We start from the raw sequence: 20619 nt of genomic DNA, 5'->3' as shown, positions 1-20619 counted from the left end.
AATCAAACTAAAAGGGAGAAAAATTATACCTGAAGCTCAGCTGCTAGAATGTTTGTTATAATCTGATTTCTATCCTATTATGCCTTAAGGAGCAGAAATCACACTTTCACAGTACAAGTAAATGCTTACAGTTAGACATTTCTAAATATTAACCTCTTAGCATTGTCACCACATGATGCATATGATCACAGATGGTAATTTTTTCCTGCATTGAAAATGAAAGAAAAATTACTATGAGATAAGAAAATTTACTAATTTTATATTTAGTCACTTATTAACAAAATATACATTTAGATATTTATTCAATACATATTTATGTCTTCCTATGGATCATTAATTCTGCTAAGCACAAAGACGACAAATTTGAAATCAACTTGTTTCATGGCTCCTGGAGTTTATGTTCTAAAAGTAGAGGAACACAAGAAAAATTAACCATCTAAGGTCCCCTGTTGGTAGAATCCACAGTTGTTTTTAAAAGTATCTATTATTTCAGAGAATTTGTATTTCTGACCATTTCTATTTCTTTCCATTTATCAGTTCTTTACAAAGTTTCCTTTCATCAAATATCCATCAATTCACAAATACATGGACTTAAAATTCTTTAATGGAAATTTTGTCATATGCAAAGCTTTGGGCTAGCTAGTTTGCCAGCTGAAAGGAGAAATTATAGAATTTTAGTACATAAGAACAATGAAAATTAAGAGTGAAAATGAATTAAAGTTTGCCTGTTGCTAAAGAGAAAATCTAAAAATAATCTTTAAAAAAATCATGTTTTTGAAAACTGAAGGTCAAAGGAGGCAAAACACATCAGAAAAAAATAGTTTCTTAATCTCATAGAGCAAGAATTGCCTACTGAGCATTGAGCTTATGACAAAATAGTTGTCCAGTAATTACTCCAAGCAATGGAAAAAATCAAATTAAAATGGAGCATATTGCTTCTTGTTGTGACTAGTAACAAATAGTGACACACTCATAAAGCAAGTAGCACTTTCCTTCTGAGAGAGGTGACCAAATAAAGTGACTGAGCTTGCCAAGGTAATATTTCTTACTACTCTTCCACTCAGAGGTAGTGCAGTTTTCTAATTTCTCTGCTTTAGATGATAGTTTATATTCAGTAATGGAAAAGTTTTATATCTTAAGTTGCATGCATGCATGTGTAATACTTCTTTTTTTTTTTTTTCCAGTCCTGGTCTTGGGCTCAGGGTTTGAGCACTGTCCCTGGGTTTTCTCAAGGCTAGGGCTCTAGCACTTGAGCCACAGAACCACTTCTGGCTTTTTGCTACATATGTGGTACCAAGGAATCGAACCCGGGTCTTTGTGCATGCTAAGCAAGCACTCTACCACTAGGCCAAACTCCAGGCCCCATGTGTAATACTTCTTACAGGTCATATATACTGAAACATGTTGTGCCAAGGACTGTCTGTGTTAGGTATATCTCAATGCATTTTGTTTGTACAAAATATGGTAGGTAGACAGTTGTTGTTATTTTTCAAATAAACAGTTTAGGCTTGGGAAGTTTAAGACCTGCCAAGTAAGGGGAATGGCAGGGGCACACCAGCCCGCCAAGCCTTTTATGGTTTTTATTTGATTGGTTGAATTGGTTTCTCACTATATTGTACCTAGATTTGCCTCAAGTGAAAATTCTCCCAGGCTCATCCTCCAGAGAAGCTAGGATTCCAAGCATGAGCTATTGCACCTAGCAACTGTATATACCACTTCTTATACTAACAGAAAAAGCAAAAATGCTAATCTTCTCTGATGTTGCTCTTATGTCACTTTCATTGGATCTAACTTAGTATGCTTGTATGTTTCTCCTTAGAGTTTCACTTATAAGCCACGTACCTGTGACTGAATTCTGTCATCCTAACTATTCTGGAGGCTGAGACCTGGAGGTTGTGAGTTCAAAGCCAGATCAGGCAGAAAAATATATGAGACTTCATCTCCAATTAGCAGTAAAGTGGAGTTCTGGGGTGAGGCTCAAGTAGTAGATGAGCAAGACCCATGAGTCAGACCATAGAGCAAGCTCAAGGCCCTAAGTTTCAAACCCTAGTACCCTCACCAAGAAAACAAATGAACAAACAAGTATACATCAGTTACAGCATTACCACCTATGGTGGCTAATTTGTTGAAACTCAGCCTTTACTAGGGATCTATATTGGGATGGAGCACCTAAGGTAGTATTTAAAGTTAAATGAGATTGTAAGAATGGGTTCTGATTCAATAGGATTAGATCTTTAATTTGTGCATTTGAAAAGTAGTATTATGCCCACACTTCGAGAAAGGTCTAAATAAGGAAATCTGTTGGTATGATAATACAGCCAAAACACAACAAGAAAAATTGTAGGGAAATTTAGCAAATAAAATTAAAATAAAGTAAAATTAAATGAAAAAAATAAATGCCATTTGATTTTAAAGTGCAACAGGAAGTAATTTCCTTAATGTAAGTAAATAGAATAAATAGTTTTTGGATGCAATTGATAAAGAGGCAGAAAGACTCAAAACTAACCTACTACTGGTAGCTGAATTTGCTTCAGAATTTTATTCCCACTATCAGAATTATTCCCATGGTTATTTCATATAGAAGGAAGCATTCAGCTTTAAAGTATTTCAGTTTTATTATTTGGATAGCTTTAGGTAATACTCTGCAGAAAACCATGCCTTTTAAACCTACTGAAGTCAAGGTTTATTTACAGTAAGCGATCTTACACCAAGAAGTTCCTCCTCAAAGTATTTCATAGATAAAAGGCATTCTAACAAATTTTATTAGTCTTTTAGGCTGGAAGTGAAGTTATGGTGCTTTACAAGATTAGAGTGTGCCTGTTTACAGACAGAGTAAAAAAAGAGGAGAGCACTGTTTGGGATAATGGAGATTCTTTAAAAGAAAGGAACTGATATTTAAATTTTGTAGAGGAAAAAAGTGGAAAGTTAGAAGTTATCAATATAGGAAAAATGAAGGCTACTTTATGGTGTGAATGATCTTCCTTATTTATATTCCAGAACTGAATAAAGGATTGAACTTTAGGTAGAAGGCCAGATATCCTTTCCATAGATGGATGGAAGGAAATAAAAGTTCTCTCTGCTGTTATATTCTGCTTGTTAGCTCCATTTTCTCTATTATGCTCACAGAACATGGCATTTCCTTTTAGGTACTCAACTTCTTGGTAAACTGAACAGGCAGGAGATTGCTGATTGGGCATGAAATGTGATCAAGAGGGTTAGATGACCTTGAGGATGCTTTGTTCAAGCTATAGAGAAAGAGCCCAAAGGAACCAATCAATTTCCTGATAAAACACCATTCCCTACCTAGATTGAACAGAAGCTATTTGTATCTCCAAGAATAATATTACATTGCCATCATATTTTTTGTTTTGTTTTTACTTTAAAACTTACCTTTTTCACCTTTATTCTAGTAATACCATTTCTTTTCACAAAGTCCGTTCACCTCATCATTTTCTTTTCAGAAAGCCCATTACTCTGTCATTTTCTTTTCAGAAAGTGCATTAGCTTGTTTTCAGATTACACAGCTGCCAGCTCATTAAACTTGCTTTGTCCTTAACATCCCATTGGCTATAATTTCATCATTATTATGTCTTAAGCTCTTGACTTCTTTTTCACACATACTTCCTGCTTTCATTCTGATTTGCTTTTTTTCTGATTGTAAATTTGACTTGAAGTTTCAGGACCTCCTCATGAACCACAATGATGTATTTTTATTTAATCTCAAGAAAACTGATGTTAATTAGTTGCACTCATGTTTAAAGTTGGACCAGCCTGTAAAATTAGTCACATCCAATCATTCTCACGGCCACAGCAACTCCTCCTCTGGGGCAGTGTTTACCTTCATAGGTAGATACCTTTTTTTTTTTTGCCAGTTCAACTCAGGGCCTGAAACCTGACCTTGGGCTTACTCAAGGCTAGAGCTCTACCACTTCACTTGTACCACAGAACCACTTCTGGCTTTTTCTATGTATGTGGTACTGAAGAACCAAACCTGGGTCTTCATGCATGCTAGGCAAGCACTTTACCATTAGGCCAAACTCCTGACAAATAGGTAGATTCTTAAACACTGAAACATTGTCCTTATAGTTTGTTATCCTTTTACACATGTAATGGTAATTATTTTATAGCTTTGTCATATGACTAGCTCTTCAGAAAAACTGAACCAACGGAAGGTAATGACACATAAAAACAAATACATATATAGACATATGTGTATACATATTTTATATACATATATAAGTACATATCCCATATATACCTATATATTATATATACACAAACATATATATGTAACCTATATATAGCTTTGTAAAATGCAATGCACATATGCATGTGTGCATGTGTATATACATGTATATATACATGAACTTCTTTATAAAATATATAATATGGCATATAATAATTATATATTTCATAAAAAATATTTTGAAGTATAAACACAGTGATTAAAATCCTACATATCTGAACCAGGGACCAGTGGCATATTCCAATAATCCCAGCTACTCAAGAGGTTGAGATCTGAGATCTGTGGTTCAATGACATCCCAGAGAGAAAAGGATATAAGATTCTTGTCTCCAATTAAATACCAAAAGAAAAGAAAAAAAAGGAAGGTATCTTTGTTCCTCAGTCGCTGCTTTTACAAAGCAATTTTTTAATTGGAATGTATAGAAGGGTTACAGTTATATTCAGATAGCAGGTGCATTACTTCTCACAAATTGATACCCCTTCTCATGTTTTTGTCCCCATTTCTCTCCCCCCCTAATCATTTTGTTTCCCCCTCCCCTTTCCTCTTTCAAATAAAGAAATAAACATATATACAATATGCCAGGTAACAAAGTCAGATATTTTAACAATATGAGATTAACCAAAGGGCAACAAAAGAGAAGAGAAATAACATAGTAAATTAAGGACAACAATCACACAAGATAAAGATCTTGTTTCCATGTCCTAGAGATCCTTTCATTTAGCCTCATCCTATATAACCTTATGTATGTAGGTTTTGCCCTATTGTAATCCTCTGCTAGAAGAGTCCTAGTTTGTACTAATAATTCCAAATGAGGGAAACCAGTTCCTTTAGGTTGGCTTACTTCACTTAATATGTTTTTTTCCAAGTCTTTCCATTTCCTTACAAATGTCATTCTGATGCCAGTGTAGAATTCCATTGTGTATAAATACCACATCTTGTTGATCCAGTCATCAACTGAGGGGCATCTGTGTTGGTTCCATATCTTGGCTATGGTAAATAGTGCTGCAATGAACATCGTTGTGCTACTGGCTTTAGTATGACCTTGTTTCTGGACCAATGGTAAATGCCCAGTAGTGGAGTTGCTGGGTCATAGGGGAGTTCTATGTTTAGTCTTTTGAGGAATTGCCATACTGCTTTCCATAGTGGTTGAATGAATTTACATTCCCACTTACAATGTAGTATTGATCCCTCCTGGCCACATCCCTGCCTGCATCTGTTGTTATTAGATTTCTTGATCTTGGCCGTTCTAACTGGAGTGAGGTAGAACCTCAAAGTTGTTTTGATTTGCATTGCTCTTATGGCCAGAGATGTGGAGATTTCTTCATGTGCCTATAGGCCATTCCTAATTCCTCTTCAGAGAAGTCTCTCTTTGAGTCTTTGGCTCATCTTTTAATGTGATGGTTATTTCTTTGAAGACTTGTTTTGGAAAGATTCATATTTTTAGCTGTAGATATATTTTAGATATGAAGACTTTGTTTGTACAAGGCAATTTTTAAAGATACTATAAAAGGCTATAAACCAGAGGCTGGGGCTCTTATAATCCTAATTACAGAGAAGTTGGAGATCTGAGGATCTTGGTTCAAGGCAAGCCTGAGTCAAGAAGTCTGTGAGATAGGTACTTATCTCCAATTACATACCAAGAAGCAAGAACTGGACCTGTGACGCAAACAGCTAGACCACTGGCTTTAGTAGAAAAGCTCAGAGACAATGACCAGGGCCCTGAGATCAAGTTCCAGGTCTGGCAAAGAAAGTAGAGATGAGGTTCAAATAGCAGTGTACTGGCCTTGAGTGTAAAAGATAAGGAACATTACTCAGGTTCTCAGTTCAGGCTCTAGTATTAGCACACACACACACACACACACACACACACACACACACACACACACACACACACACACACACATTGTTTGTCCACAATCTATAGACGTGAGTGTCAGTGGTATAGTTAGAATACCATAGCAGAGAGCCTGAAGGCAAGTGACTCAGGGCCAATGAGGGCTAAACCTATGTTCCAAATCATTCATTAGACAATACATTTTGGCTTTCCTTCATTTTTATCCTGTATTCAGGCTATCAGTAGGCTTGTTATCAGACACATTTGTAAGAGCCAATCACCTTCTCAGTCCACCTGTTCAGTGCTAACCTGGTCCACAAACACCCTCAGCCATGTACCCAAAAACGTTCAATCATTGAACTGAACACATTATGGCCTAAGCAAGTTAACTCATAAAATTAATCACCAGAGCCTAAAACAGCAAGGATTCCATATTAGCAAGAGCAAATAGAAAAGAGCAATTTGTTTCTTGTGGATTTACTTTCAGTCGATAACATTTTTGGTATTATTACCTAAAAGATGAGAAATAAAGGCTGGGAATCTGGTTGAGTGGTAGAGTGCTTAACCTAGCATGCCTGAAGCCTCAGTACCACATAAACAGAAAGAAAATAAATCGTATGTGGCACTGTGGCTCAAGTGGTAGAGTGTGTTAGCCTTGAGCAAAGAAAAAGCACAGGAATAATGCACAGGCCCTGAATTCAAGCTCCAGGGGGAAAATAAAAGTTTGATTTGAATAGTCTACTTTCCAAATGCATGACTGGTGAAATAGCAGGCTGGTGAAATTCAGCAAATTAAGAACATAAATTATATGCGGAATGAAATCTTTGTTCTATTTTAAGTAATGTCTGTAGTCAGTATCTGTAAAACCTTTAAAATTTTACAGGTTAGTATTTCAAGAAAACACAGATATAACTGAAACATTTGTCTGTCTTATACATATTGGTATTGTTATAGGCAACTTGGCCCTTGGAGAGGAGTTACTTTTCAAAGCTGACTCAACAAGCAGCATGTAAAGAATTCATCAGAATAAATGCTGTTCACAGGGAACACAACTCTCATCAAGGCTTTGAATGATCTATTACATATGAATCCTTAACCCCTGCTGTTACTGGCATTGTTTTGTAAATGCCATAAGAATAAAACAAAGCTAGGTCATTGCCAGGCACTGAGTCTCCTTTCTATACTGTCTTACTGGGAATAGAAGAATGATCCAAACTTTCTAATAGTCTACTCTCATTGTTCCCAGCCATTAATGTTCAGAATGAGAACAGAGAGCAATGTTCACAAATCAGGTTTGTTCTAAAAAAAAAACCCAAACAAACATACAAAAACTGGCTCTATAGTAGTATATGTCATAAAATATAATTTTCTTAATACAATTCATAAAATTCCTTGTAATTTAAAAACGGTAATATTTATTCCTACCATTTTTGCTTTCTTACTCCATGTCTGCATGTTTGTATGCATGCATGTGTATTATATATGTGTGAATAATATATATGTTTGTGTACAGTATTTAAATCCTCTTCATCCCTCAGTACCCCATTTTTTTATGGGTCATGGGGCCTGAACTCTGGGGCTTAGGTGCTGTCCCTGAGCACTTCAGCTCAAGGCTACTGCCCTACTCCTGAAGCCACAGCCCCACTTGCTATTTTCTAGTGACTAATTGGAGATAAGAGTCTCATGTTCTTTAGTGCCCCAGCTGGCTTTGAACACCGATCCTCAGGTAGCATCCTCCTGAGTAGCTAGGATTACAGGCGTGAAATACAGGCTCTCAGAACTCTTTTCTTCCCCCTTCCCATTGTCTTGCCAGTAGACTCCCCTTCCACATTCATGATCCATTATTATTACATTATCATAGTTATTTATCATGATCATAATTTTGGTCTAGGGCCTACAAATGAGCAAGAACATGTAGCACATAGCTCTTTACATATATAGGATAAATGTATGGAGTCCATACCTTTTTTTGAGCTCCCTCCCACAATGCTGATGCTGATTTGTTTCTGGTAGGGAGGGGGTCACACTTTAAGGACTACTAGTATTTTATTTTGTACTATGAAAAAGTTGAAAGGATCAAAAGGAAGTGTAAAAAGAAAGGAAACTGTCGCGGGATCTCACTCACATAAGAAATACAAAAATAGTTGATCTCATGGATGCTGAGGGAATGGTTTGTCAGAAGCAGGACAGAGAAAGGAAGGGTCATAAAGAGAAAGGATGATGGGCTGGTAAATAAGGCAGGACCAAGAAACACTGGTACTGTCACACAGTATTATCTATGTCTGTCATGTACTATTTGTGCTAATCATAGAGTTCAACAGTGAAATGTACCTAGCAAAGACTAGAAGAGAGGAGTTAAGATGTTTTCTACATGAAGAAATGAGAAACACTTCAGAACATAGGTTGATTCAAATGTAGCATGATGTAGACTGAATATTACATGGTATTCTCTAATATGTACAATTGTTATGTCTTTTTGATCAGTTAAAAAAAATGGAAGAAATTTTCTTCCTAGTGGCACTGGACTTGGACTCAAGGACTTGCATTTACTAAGCAAGCACTCTGCCCACTTAGCATGCCCAAACCAGATATCAGTTAAAAATGAATTTTAAAGGGTAAGTACCAAGTTAACCATGACAGTATTCCACAAGAAATAACAAATATTTCCCTTAGGAAAATATTGAGAAATCAGCTAAAGCAAGGAACATTTAGAAGAAGCAAGCTTTGGTGATGGATTGAGTGTGAATATAAAGGACAGATAAATGTCCATGAGAATGGCTCAGATTACATTCTTTACCTCGTTATTTGGAAGGAATTAGGTTTCATTTTTTAAATCAGAAGAATATGCTTAAATTGGTGGTATATAGCTTTTAATCCCAGCTAGATAGGATCACAGTTTGAGACTAGCCTATGAGAAAAAAAAAGTCTGCAAGATTATTTTTTTTTTAATTTGGTTGTGCATGAGGGATCATCTGTAAAAGAAGGTAAAAGTGGAAGAATGATAGTCTGATGCAAGCCCAAACAAAAAGATGATCCAATCTGGAAACTAAACAGAGGCAAGAACTAGTGAGTGTGGGTGTGATTTAACTAGTAGCATACGTGTTTAGGAAGCACATGACCCAGGGTTTAGACCCTGGTACCACCAAAATTAATAAATAATAATAGTAATAATGATACTACCACTAATAATAATAATGTCTTTCTGTGTGTTTTGTGTCTAACATGTCCCTTGGGTTTTTTATTGACTGGCTGCTATGAGTTTTTAAAATTCTGGAAGTGTTAACAGCAAATACGGGTGTTCATAGTTAAGAAAGGCTACTGGCCTAAAGGCATCAATCCTAGGAAAATGGCATGAATACTTCATCCAGGCCTGTCTGTGGCATCTCCCATGGGAAATGGGTCTTGAGCCAGAGAACACTTGGGCTTGTACAAGATCTGATTGCTCTGGCTAGGTATGTCTAAAGCTGGTAAATAGAGCTCTATAAGGAATAATGGCAAAGATTAAGAGCTAGGGATTGAGCTTAGAGCACAGAGAGTAGATGAAAGACCAAATCTAGAAGAGGTTGATCTCTGAATTGAAAAGAAAATTTCAGAGACAATGTAAAAGAATTTTTAGCGCAGGAGGGAGAAAAAAGGCAATTGGTGGCTCTCTCATCAATGGAAATGAGTATCTGAGACTGAAATGAAAGAAGAAAAAGCCATTCCTTGGAGCATCTAAGATGATACCACTAGAGCATCAGGTCTGGGAATTGCTCAGAGAGTACTCTGAGAAAAATTCAAAAAAGCCTCAATGACCAGAACTGGCAACTTCCCCAGAGGGTGAGAAAGCTTAAAACAAAAGCTTAGCCCTAGAAATAACAGAGACTATAATAAAGGATCTTTGATGGAAGATCCAATGTGTGTTCACACACACATATTTGGTAGCATTCCAGGGATCAACCAGTGTCTTTTTGCCAAAAAGTAAATGGCATCTCTCCCGAGGCAAGAGGAAGCAGTTGGCTCCACATCTGAAGGAAAAAACTGTGGGAACTAATAACCATAATGCCCAGAAGAAAGTTCAACAGCATTGGAAGTTTAAGGGAATGTCTGAAAATAATGTTAGGTATATAAAGTGTGAAAGTACAGTGTAGACTATAACTTGGTCCCATGATAGTGAACACAAAGCTTTTGCTTTTAATCTTGTGAGTGTTCTTGGCATAAAAATTGGTGGGAGGAGTAAAAGCACAATAATAATAATAATAATAATAACAATAATGATAAAGGGCTGGGATATAGCTCAGTGGCAAAGTGCTTGCTTAGTAAATGCAATGTCCTGGGTTTAATCCCCAGTATTAAGAAAAAAAAAAAAGACAAGAGGTTTATCTTTGTGATTGTTGTTCTTAATGTATTATGTAAAGTTATTTCTTTTTTCTTTTTTTTCCCTTATTGTTAATCTCATGTGGGTACTGTATATGGCTTTGTTTCCTGGTATATTGTATATACATTTATCTATTTATTTGAAATAGGGAAGGGAAGGGGAAAACAAGAGGATTGGGAGGGATGGGGTAAGTAAAGGGAGACAAAAACATGAGAAAAAAGAAAAAGAAAACAAAAAAGAAACAAATACCAGAGGCACTATGAATAGTCTGTGTATTATTTAGAAGACTTTGAGTAATCCCAAATTAATACCATACGAAGAGATAATGGCTATGGGAAAATCAGCTTATTCCTAGATTAATCATAGTTTGATCTCTATATCTAGATATAGAGGCAGATATATCTACAGATATAGTTATATAGGTATTTTTGGAGAGATGACTATATGTGTTTGCATGTATATGTAGACATATACAGAGGTACATAAATAGATAGATAGACAGATAGATAGATATAATTATATAGATATATAGAAATGTATCTATGTAGCCAAAATTCTGGTTCCACTGCCAAATACGTAAAGTCTGATTTACATAAAGTGAAATGGTTTAGTTACTGTTTTGAGGAGTGATAAGCAGTGTATTATTTAAATCCAAAAATTATTATTATTGGGGACATTTTACATTCTATATATGGAATCTGCAAAGGGCATATAAATGGGAGAAGGAATAGCAACTGTATTTTGTTTGCATGGCATGGAGTTCATTCATTTCTGCTTGGGATGACATGTCAAGGAATAAATCCATTTGCAAATAATGGAAAATAAATGAGAATTACTAGAAGGTTATAAAACTTAAGAAAAGTTCAGAAAATTGGAATCCTGGTTACAGAGTGTACACAAGACTTTCTGAGGTTGCCTCACTGTGATTAATTAGCTACAATATTTTCACACTTAATCCTTCTGCTCAAGATTCAATGGGGCAGAGGAAGTTTGAATGACCTGGTAATCTTATTCAATCCTGGTTGGGGAAAATGGAGACATCACCTTTGTAGTCCCAAAGATGGTACACAAGAAAGAACTTGTCCAACAGGAAACTAGGATGCTACAGTAGAAAGGGTGAGCGATAGCTAGCCTATTAAATCTGTCAAATACATTCTATACATGCTTTCAAAATGTGATACTTTTAAAGTAATTTTAAAAATGCTGTTTTGTGAATTTATAAAAGACTCTGGGCTAAGCTCTGGTAATTCATGCCTATAAACCTAGATGATGAAGTGGCTAAAATTTGAGGATTGTGGTTCGAAGCCAGCCCAGACAGGGGTATCTTTGAAACTCTTATTTATAACTGTCAACCTCCTCCTCCTGCAAAAATGCCAGAAATGGAGCTGTGGCTCACATAATGGAGTGATAGTCTTGAGCAAATAGGAAAGAAAAGTAGCCCAGGGCCAATACCCAGTTCCTACATGCAAGCCCTAGTATTGGGACACACACACACACACACCCTGGTTACATTCCTTAGGAGTTTTTAGTATATTTCACTCAGAAATATATAAATTATGGGCCGGGAGTTTGGCCTAGTGGTAGAGTGCTTGCCTAGCATGTACGAAGACCCAGGTTCAATTCCTCGGTACCACATACATAACAAAAAGCCAGAAGTGGTGCTGAGGCTCAAGTGGTAGAGCTCTAGCCTTGTGAAAGTCCAAGGTCGGTGCTCAGGCCCTGAGCTCAAGCCCAGGATTGGCAAAAAAAAAAAAAGGAAATACATAAATTATATTTTGAACTTATAGGATAATTTTGTAGGTAAGTGTAGCTCTAGAAAGGATAGTTGGTAGAGAAATAAAAATGATGTTTACTATTCAATGATTTCACCTGAAGATACCAGTTCTTGTTCTTAATTGTGCAATGTTACAACCAACATATTATGTTTCATATGAACCAGGAACTAACACAATTTATAAACTTTCTTAACAACAAATAAGTCAAATGCTTGCATTGTATGACAACATCCTTTAAATTAAAAAAAGATTCCAAAATTTACCTATAAATTTGTCATTGACTTATTTCTAGTCTTTGGCGTTGGTATGAGTTTACCACAGAAACGTTATGACAAGAATTGACCATGTACCTTTACAAAACATAGATGGTAAGTGACCATGAAATATGTTGACACAAAAAATTCTAATAGCATGTGGGAGAATAACTTCTTATGCCTTCCATTGCTTGTATGGCTCTAGAAAGATGGGTTTAGAGCCACTCTCTATGGATAGTGTCACAAGTGATAAGATACAAGCTAGCATTTTCTTATGTCATGCTTTGAATTCTCTTCTATTTTATACTCTTATTTCTTTACATTTAAACTGAAAATTAACCTTTGCTTTGCCTCCACCCAGAAGAACTTGTTTAAAATAGAAATACCACTCTTGCCAGACTCTTCTTACTCTCCTTAAGGTTTCATATTTCTCTTTCAAATACCTGATGTATCAACGATTAAGAACCATAACTCTAACCAATAGACATATCAAGCTCTCTTTCGTTCTTTAACGTTGAGTCGAGCATTTCTTAAAGGAGGGGATTAATCTCTGAATGGAAAACTAAATTTCTTGTACATCAGATCTTATCAAGAAGTAGACTCACTGAAGATTCTATTGTTTAAAATCTAAAGTATTTGTACTTTCTCATAGTATTAAAACTAGTTTCATTTCATTTTACTTTTAAAAAGAAGCACAGAAGTAGAAGTATGCTCTGCAAAATAGTAGTACTTTATAAATACCAGTTATCTTAAAGAATAAAGGTTCTTATAATGCCAAATTAATTAATAATTGAAAACATTTTTCCAGTTTGACTTACTGTTATTCTTTCTGTAAATTCAATGTTACTTCTGATTGAGAGGTATAGAAACATCACTGTGTGTACTTGAAAAGTAGGCTGGAGTGATTAATAGCTCATGACATGTTGAGTATCCAATTGAATTTTAGTTATTAGGAATGGGTGAAAAGTTTGCTGTCAAAAACATATCAATTTGGCTCTAAGGGGCAAACTTTTCTGACAGTTTCTGTGCAAAGCAGAGCTATTGAATAAATGCCCTTGATGTTTGGCAATTGACCCCAACAGCAGTGAAAAATTGAAGGTAGAAAGTGTAAAACCAGTAAACAAGTCATAAAACTGAAGAACAAGTCAGAAAAGTAAAGAACACAGAGAAGGAATATTGTTTTCTACCCATTGACCAATTCTTCCTCATTTGGCTTTAAATTGAAAAGCATTAAGACTTAGAAAAATCATATTAAGTGAAGTAAGCCAGACTCAAAGGAACTTAGGCTCAATGGTTTCCCTCATTTGTCATAATCAGTAGAAACCTTGGGCTCTCCTAGCACAGATTTGCAATAGAGCAAAACCTTGATACAAAAGGCCATATAGTAGGACGCTAAATGAAAGGATCTCTAGGATATAGAAACATAAGCCATATAATGAATGATTTTTGTTCTTAAGGTACTATGTTATCTCTCATCTCTTTTGCTGTCCCTTGGTTATCTCATATTGTTACAGTATCTCGCTTCGTTACCTGATATATTTGTATTTGGTTATTTGAAATTGGATAGGGAATGGGGGAAAACAAGATGAGGGGTGGGGGGGAGGGAAATGGGGCCAAGACATGTGAAAGGGTATCAATGTATGGGAATTAATGCACCATCTATCTGGCAAATATCATGTAACCTTTATATTAATTACAATAAAATATATGAAAAAATTTTTAAAAAAAGAAAAGCATATGCATCTAAAATGCAGTTACATGTGTACTTTGGCACAGGAAAAACTGAGCCCATACTATAACGTTTTGCTCATCTATGGTAGAAGCATTGATGCTTTACTTTAAATGACATTTATTTTACATATATATATTCACACTTAGTTCATTTTTCGTATTTATAGGTAGAGCACAATACCTTGCACACAATTGAAATTCAATATTTCATTCACTCATTTAGACATTAGATCCAACAAAAATTAACCACCTTGCACATGCTGGCAGTAATACATATTTGTTAAGATATCAATCCCCATCCTAGAGAGGGACTAGTCAGATATCACAACGATGAGTGCATTTTGGGATGGAAATCTGAAAAATGAGTGATTATGAAACAAATTCACTAAGTGACACCCACCCAGGCTTTGCAGGGACGCAGGCTGAGTTTGAGTGTGTTCTTTCTACCACTTACTGGTTGATTAACCTTGGGCAAGTCAAGTAACCATTTTGTATTCCGATTGTTTATTGAAAAATAAGAATATTGGGAGTTCATTAATATGCTTATGCAGATATATGCATATTGCTTGTGAATTTAAATGTTCATATCAGCATTTCATTTATGGCATATGTATGACATATATACATGTATATATATATATGCCATGTATGTTATTTTTAAGAGAAACTGGTCTAAATTTAACTCATAGAAGAATAGGCCTTAATTGTGGATTGCATAATGGGCACCAAGAAAATCAAGACAAGGTTCAAATATGAATAGAATATTGGTATTTTCCTTAGTCCCAAGATTATAGAAGTCAAGAGAAAACATCACTCAATTGTTGAAATTGAAATAAAGCTCAAAATCCTCATCTATGAAGGAATGATAGAAAAATTTCTTTTCATAAAAACTTAATAGTGATTAAAAGAAAAAAATATGCACAAAATGTTTGATGCAAGTCCGGACAGAGAGTATTTTTTTTAAAATAATGGCTATTACATTTATATCTTGATTATATTGAACTAACATCTATTTAGGTTTTTAATGGATGAAATTTAAAAATAATTGAGCATAGTTGTTACTGCATTTTCTTTAACTTTTGTCATGTATAACTTTAATGAAATTATAATTTTAAAACATATTGCTCTTGGACCAGAGTGCTTGCCTAGTATGCATGAATTCCTCCATATCACATACTCAGAAAAATCCAGAAGTAATGCTGTGGCTCAAGTGGCAGAGTACTAGGCTTGGGCAAGACCTGTCGAAGGGCAGTGCCCAAGCCCTGAGTCCAAGCCCCAGGACTGGCAAAAGAATAAAAAAGTATATATATGTATACATATATATATATATCTTAATACAAGTTTTTCCATTGGATTTCAAGTCAAATGCACTTCAGGCAACTTTCATAGAACATTTTGTAAGACAATAAACAATAACATTACAGGAATAAAATACTGCAATGCTCAAACAATGCAAGACAAAGTTGCTCCAATTAAAAGGGAACTTATTCAGTACTCTTTTTCTGTGGAACTTGGGGTTTAGAAAAAATTGAGAAGTTGCTTAAATAGTTAAATTTATAACATAGGATCTGTTGTAATTAGATATCTATCAGCCTACTATTGAATCGCATCCTGATATACTCCAAATTTTTTCAAAATGTTCATACTTTTGTACTATTAAAATAAAGCATTACTACTCAGAAAGTACATTTTTAAAAAAATAACTAGCTACAAATAAAGTTTTTTAAATGTTCACATAAATTTAGGTAATTAGAGTAACTTTTCTGAAAATTAGACCTATAATGTCTTTTGATCAAGATTAAAAATGCTTCCATGAAATTGATAGGCTGTATTATTTTGGTAGGAAGAAATATATGGATTCTAGAAGATGATTAAGAATTTAATTATGAAATAATTTTGTCACTATATTACATGTCTATGTTGATCTTCATAAAAAGGAAGAAAAACATTGAGGGAGCTTAAGGAAAAAAAACCTTGACTCATCTCTGTAGTTAATGGGTTAATTCCCAATATCAAAACTATTTTCCATGAAATATAAGTTTGCAAGTTAGTTTGGAAATTTATTTTTTTATCTTTGAGATACTAATATTGGCCCACTGCAAAGAGGAACTTTTGTCATTCCCCATTGCCACATAAATGTAAATGTATAAATTCTACTCTAGAGTATTTGATTATTACATCCTGTTAGATGCTGGTTGCACTAAGTATATTAAGTATACTAAAATGTATTAAATATATAGTAGTTTGTGTGGCATCAAATGACTACAAGCAAATAAAAATCCAACAGGTACCTATGAAACTGAAGAAAGTTGAATTTGGCTTGAAGATATACCAATAAATTAAGGACAAATTCTGATCAGTTGTTCTCAGGGAATCGATTCTGAGAAACTTCTGGGTAGAAGCAGTTTCTTGGCATCAACCAAAGCTCTAATTTTTCTCTCAAGTATTTAATAACACTGAACAGGAAATGCAGTTGATTTTGTGATGAGGAGTATTTTAGAATGTGACAGTGGTTTCTCATAAAATGCATTTATAATGATCTCTTTAACCTCTCCTCTCTGTCTCTGTCTTTCCCTGTCTCTCTCTCTCTCTGTCTCTCTCTCTCTCTCTCTCTCTCTCTCTCTTGCTCCACAGAAAAAATTATGACATCAACATCCAAAGGAATTCTCCGCCCATTTTTAATTGTCTGCATTATCCTAGGCTGCTTCATGGCATGCCTGTTAATTTATATCAAGCCCACCAACAGCTGGATCTTTAGTCCCATGGAGTCAGCCAGCTCAGTCCTGAAAATGAAAAACTTCTTTTCCACCAAAACCGATTATTTTAACGAAACTACTATTCTGGTCTGGGTGTGGCCTTTCGGTCAGACCTTTGACCTGACCTCTTGTCAAGCAATGTTCAACATCCCAGGATGTCACCTCACCACAGATCGATCCTTGTACAACAAATCTCACGCCGTCCTCATCCATCACCGAGATATCAGTTGGGATCTCACCAATTTACCTCAGCAGGCCAGGCCACCTTTCCAGAAATGGATTTGGATGAATCTGGAATCTCCAACTCATACTCCTCAGAAGAGTGGCATTGAGCACTTGTTCAACCTGACTCTGACCTACCGCCGCGATTCAGATATCCAAGTGCCTTATGGCTTCTTGACGGTGAGCACAAACCCCTTTGTATTTGAAGTGCCAAGCAAAGAGAAGCTAGTGTGCTGGGTTGTTAGTAACTGGAATCCCGAACATGCCCGGGTCAAGTATTACAACGAGCTAAGCAAGAGTATTGAAATCCATACCTATGGGCAAGCATTCGGAGAATATGTGAATGATAAAAATTTGATTCCGACCATATCTACTTGTAAATTTTATCTTTCTTTTGAAAACTCCATCCACAAAGATTACATCACAGAAAAGCTCTACAATGCTTTTTTGGCTGGCTCAGTGCCTGTGGTGCTGGGACCGTCTAGAGAAAACTATGAGAATTATATTCCAGCAGATTCATTCATTCATGTGGAAGATTATAATTCGCCCAGTGAGTTAGCGAAATATCTGAAGGAAGTCGACAAGAACAATAAATTATATCTTAGTTACTTTAACTGGAGAAAGGATTTCACTGTAAACCTTCCACGATTTTGGGAATCACATGCTTGTTTGGCTTGTGATCATGTAAAAAGGCACCAGGAATATAAATCTGTTGGTAACCTAGAAAAATGGTTTTGGAATTAAAAATTTGTCATTTGCACAGGCAGTAAAATATTTTGGTGAAATATTAAAGAGTTGAGGGTATGAAAGAGAAACAGCATCTTGCTTTTATGTCACCATTTATTTTTATCATCTCTCAGATAACGTGGAAATGTGATGAAAAATTTGAAGTGCTCATTATTAGCAATCATTCCATTTGGTTTTAAATTATCCTGTATATACCTAATTACATGTGCTGAAAAGTAATTTATTTGTCAGTATCATCTGTAAATGTTCTTCTTCACATTTGTGTACTTGCTTGTAAAGTCAGTTTATGAGTCAGTTCTTGCTACACAATCAGCTCTATTTGGGATGTTAAATGAATGTCTAAAAATATGAAAGATTTTCATAAATATTATAATCTCTAGTTCCAACTTTACATCATTATTTCAAAAGAAGACTCTGTTATAGATGAATTCTTACCTCTGACTTAAGAATTGAACAAGGTATAAATAGTTCTTTTTCACAAAAAACCCTCTTTACTTAATGTTACTAATATGTCATGAGTAGAAAAGATATGAAGCAAAACTGTTCTATTGAGGAAATGATTAAACCTCATTGAGTTTCTCACCATGGTGAGTTAAAGCACTCAAGAATTTTTAAATACCAACTTGTTTTGGCTTCTAGTACCTGGAAAATAGTTGTAGTGAGACTGTGAGAATCCAGGAAAATCACCCTACCAATCCCAGTAACATTCAGTGAGAACACATTAAAAATTTTCTTCAAAAGCAAGGGAAAAGGATTTTTATAGCTATCAATCATATTAATGAATTATTCTGCTTGTCTATTTTAATTAATTATATTTGAAATTACTGTTTCAAGTTTGAATATTTAAAGTATTTTTATTTTATTATGACAACAAACAATTTTGGAAAGATTACGATAATGATCATTTGTTAAATGTTACTTAATAAAGTGGGGCTGTATAAGAAACATACCACATAGTAGAATTTTACTACTTATTTGTTGGATAAATAAATGAATGCTACTGAAAAGACATGGGTTAGGTTTTGTTTCAATGAAGTAACAGTTGTAACCTACAGGTACTACTTGGACATGATGTTTATATTGTTTTCAAATTCTTCATACATAGCATGTATTACTAGCATATTCAGAGCTTTATAAAGCCAGCATAAATTCATCACTACCCTAATTATTGGACAATTTATGCCTGATCTTTCAGCTGCCTTCAGCATTTCTTCTCCACAAGTTCAGAAGAGATCTATATGAGGAGAGGTGGATAGTGAGAAAATATAATACTGAAAATTCTTCAAGATAATATTCTTCTCCCCCCAAAAATCTCTAATATTTTAATACACTCTGGAAAAACTCATCAAATGAATTAGAACGTTCTCATGACATACATTTGAGTATGTCTATGACATATTCTAATAGACTCATTATATGCCTTCATGAGTAGAACTTGAATCAATTGTTTTATATTCCAGGTAGAAATTAGAGAGAATGATAAATTGAAATTCAGGCAGAAAGAAGTATGCCTAGTTTACATAATAATACACTTCATTGGCACTGGGAATACTTGAACAAAGGAAGAGTCCTACACTGAGTAGAAGATCATTTGATCCCAGGATCATTTCTCCAGACATTTTTTTGACAGGTAGAGTGCATCGGGCCCTAAAATCCATAGAGATAAAGATGGAAAAAGAGATTAATTAAGCAAAGAGTCAACAAAGCTTTCTTTTTCCCAATTCCACCCTGATTCGGGGTTTATGAACACAATACTCTCAATGGAGCATATAACAGACACCTTTGATGTAATTTTAAAGTAGAATTTTTTTCAATTGTTTATCTACTTAAAATGTTTCTGAGAAGTAAACTTTGTCTATTCATTAGATCTTAGAATTTATGTTATTCACATTACTATTTTTATTACTCAACAGAAAAACAGTATGACTAGATAGATGTCTTCACATAAATTTTCATTTTTTTACAAACTTATTTCATCATTAAAATAAATTGATTTACATTTGTCATTTTGAACTACATAGATATCTAAAGACAATGCATTGCTACTTTCAGAAAGTATCTGCTTTCTTGAAAGCTGAAAAACACTCATTGTCATCCCTTTGATACTCTGAATGCTAATGATTTCAAATAACTTGAGAAATCTGAGGGCAGTTGTCTTTGTTGGTAACTATGAATTTAAACTCTTTCTTTGACTGTGACTGGCTACTATGTACTGATTATAAGACTCAAATGAAGGTAGTAAGTTGGACATCTGCATATTGTCAAATTATTAAGTTCCAGAATAGTAAGTTTTCAAATAGAAATGAATCAATTGAACCATTTAAGTTATGCATCCATTGATTTTTTTTTCAGTTTTAGGGATAGAGGAATAGAACAAATGTTTACAACCCAGACTCATTCCATTGATGAGGTAACTAGATCTGAAGATCTTACTCATTTAAGATATATACACTTCACACTTGAACAAACACATGCACACATCTGTGAACGACATAAGTAGTGACAGTAGTTAAGATTAGAATCTGTGAGTCCTGTTTCTTTTAACGTTATGATCATTTTCACTGCAGTTGTACTTTATGACACAAATGTGAATATCCAGGCAGCATTATTTAGGGTCTGCAGGAAAGTACTTTGACTTTTGAAGACACATTGTAAACATGACATCAAACTTGTCTTTCATTTTAGTTTAAATATTTT

At 34.8% G+C, this 20619-nt stretch overlaps 1 protein-coding gene across 3 annotated transcripts in view; it reads left to right on the top strand.

Annotated features, from left to right (window-relative positions):
* The window catches only part of Fut9 (fucosyltransferase 9), a 157430-nt gene extending 137690 nt beyond the window's left edge, over positions 1-19740 (top strand). For all 3 annotated transcript variants that reach the window (XM_090337705.1, XM_090337703.1, XM_090337704.1), the window contains one exon: positions 16832-19740. In XM_090337705.1, coding sequence (XP_090193831.1) covers positions 16840-17919 — 1080 coding nt within the window. In that variant the 5' untranslated portion in view covers positions 16832-16839 and the 3' untranslated portion in view covers positions 17920-19740. The remainder of the gene's footprint in view (positions 1-16831) is intronic.
* The last annotated feature ends 879 nt before the right edge of the window (positions 19741-20619 follow it).

The sequence above is a fragment of the Megascapheus bottae genome, chromosome 8 (genome assembly GCF_031878675.1).
Source record: "Megascapheus bottae isolate mThoBot1 chromosome 8, mThoBot2.hap1, whole genome shotgun sequence".
In the NCBI taxonomy this organism is placed as follows: domain Eukaryota; kingdom Metazoa; phylum Chordata; class Mammalia; order Rodentia; family Geomyidae; genus Megascapheus; species Megascapheus bottae.
Note: the sequence above shows the minus strand (reverse complement) of the source record. Positions and strands in the feature narration are given on the sequence as shown.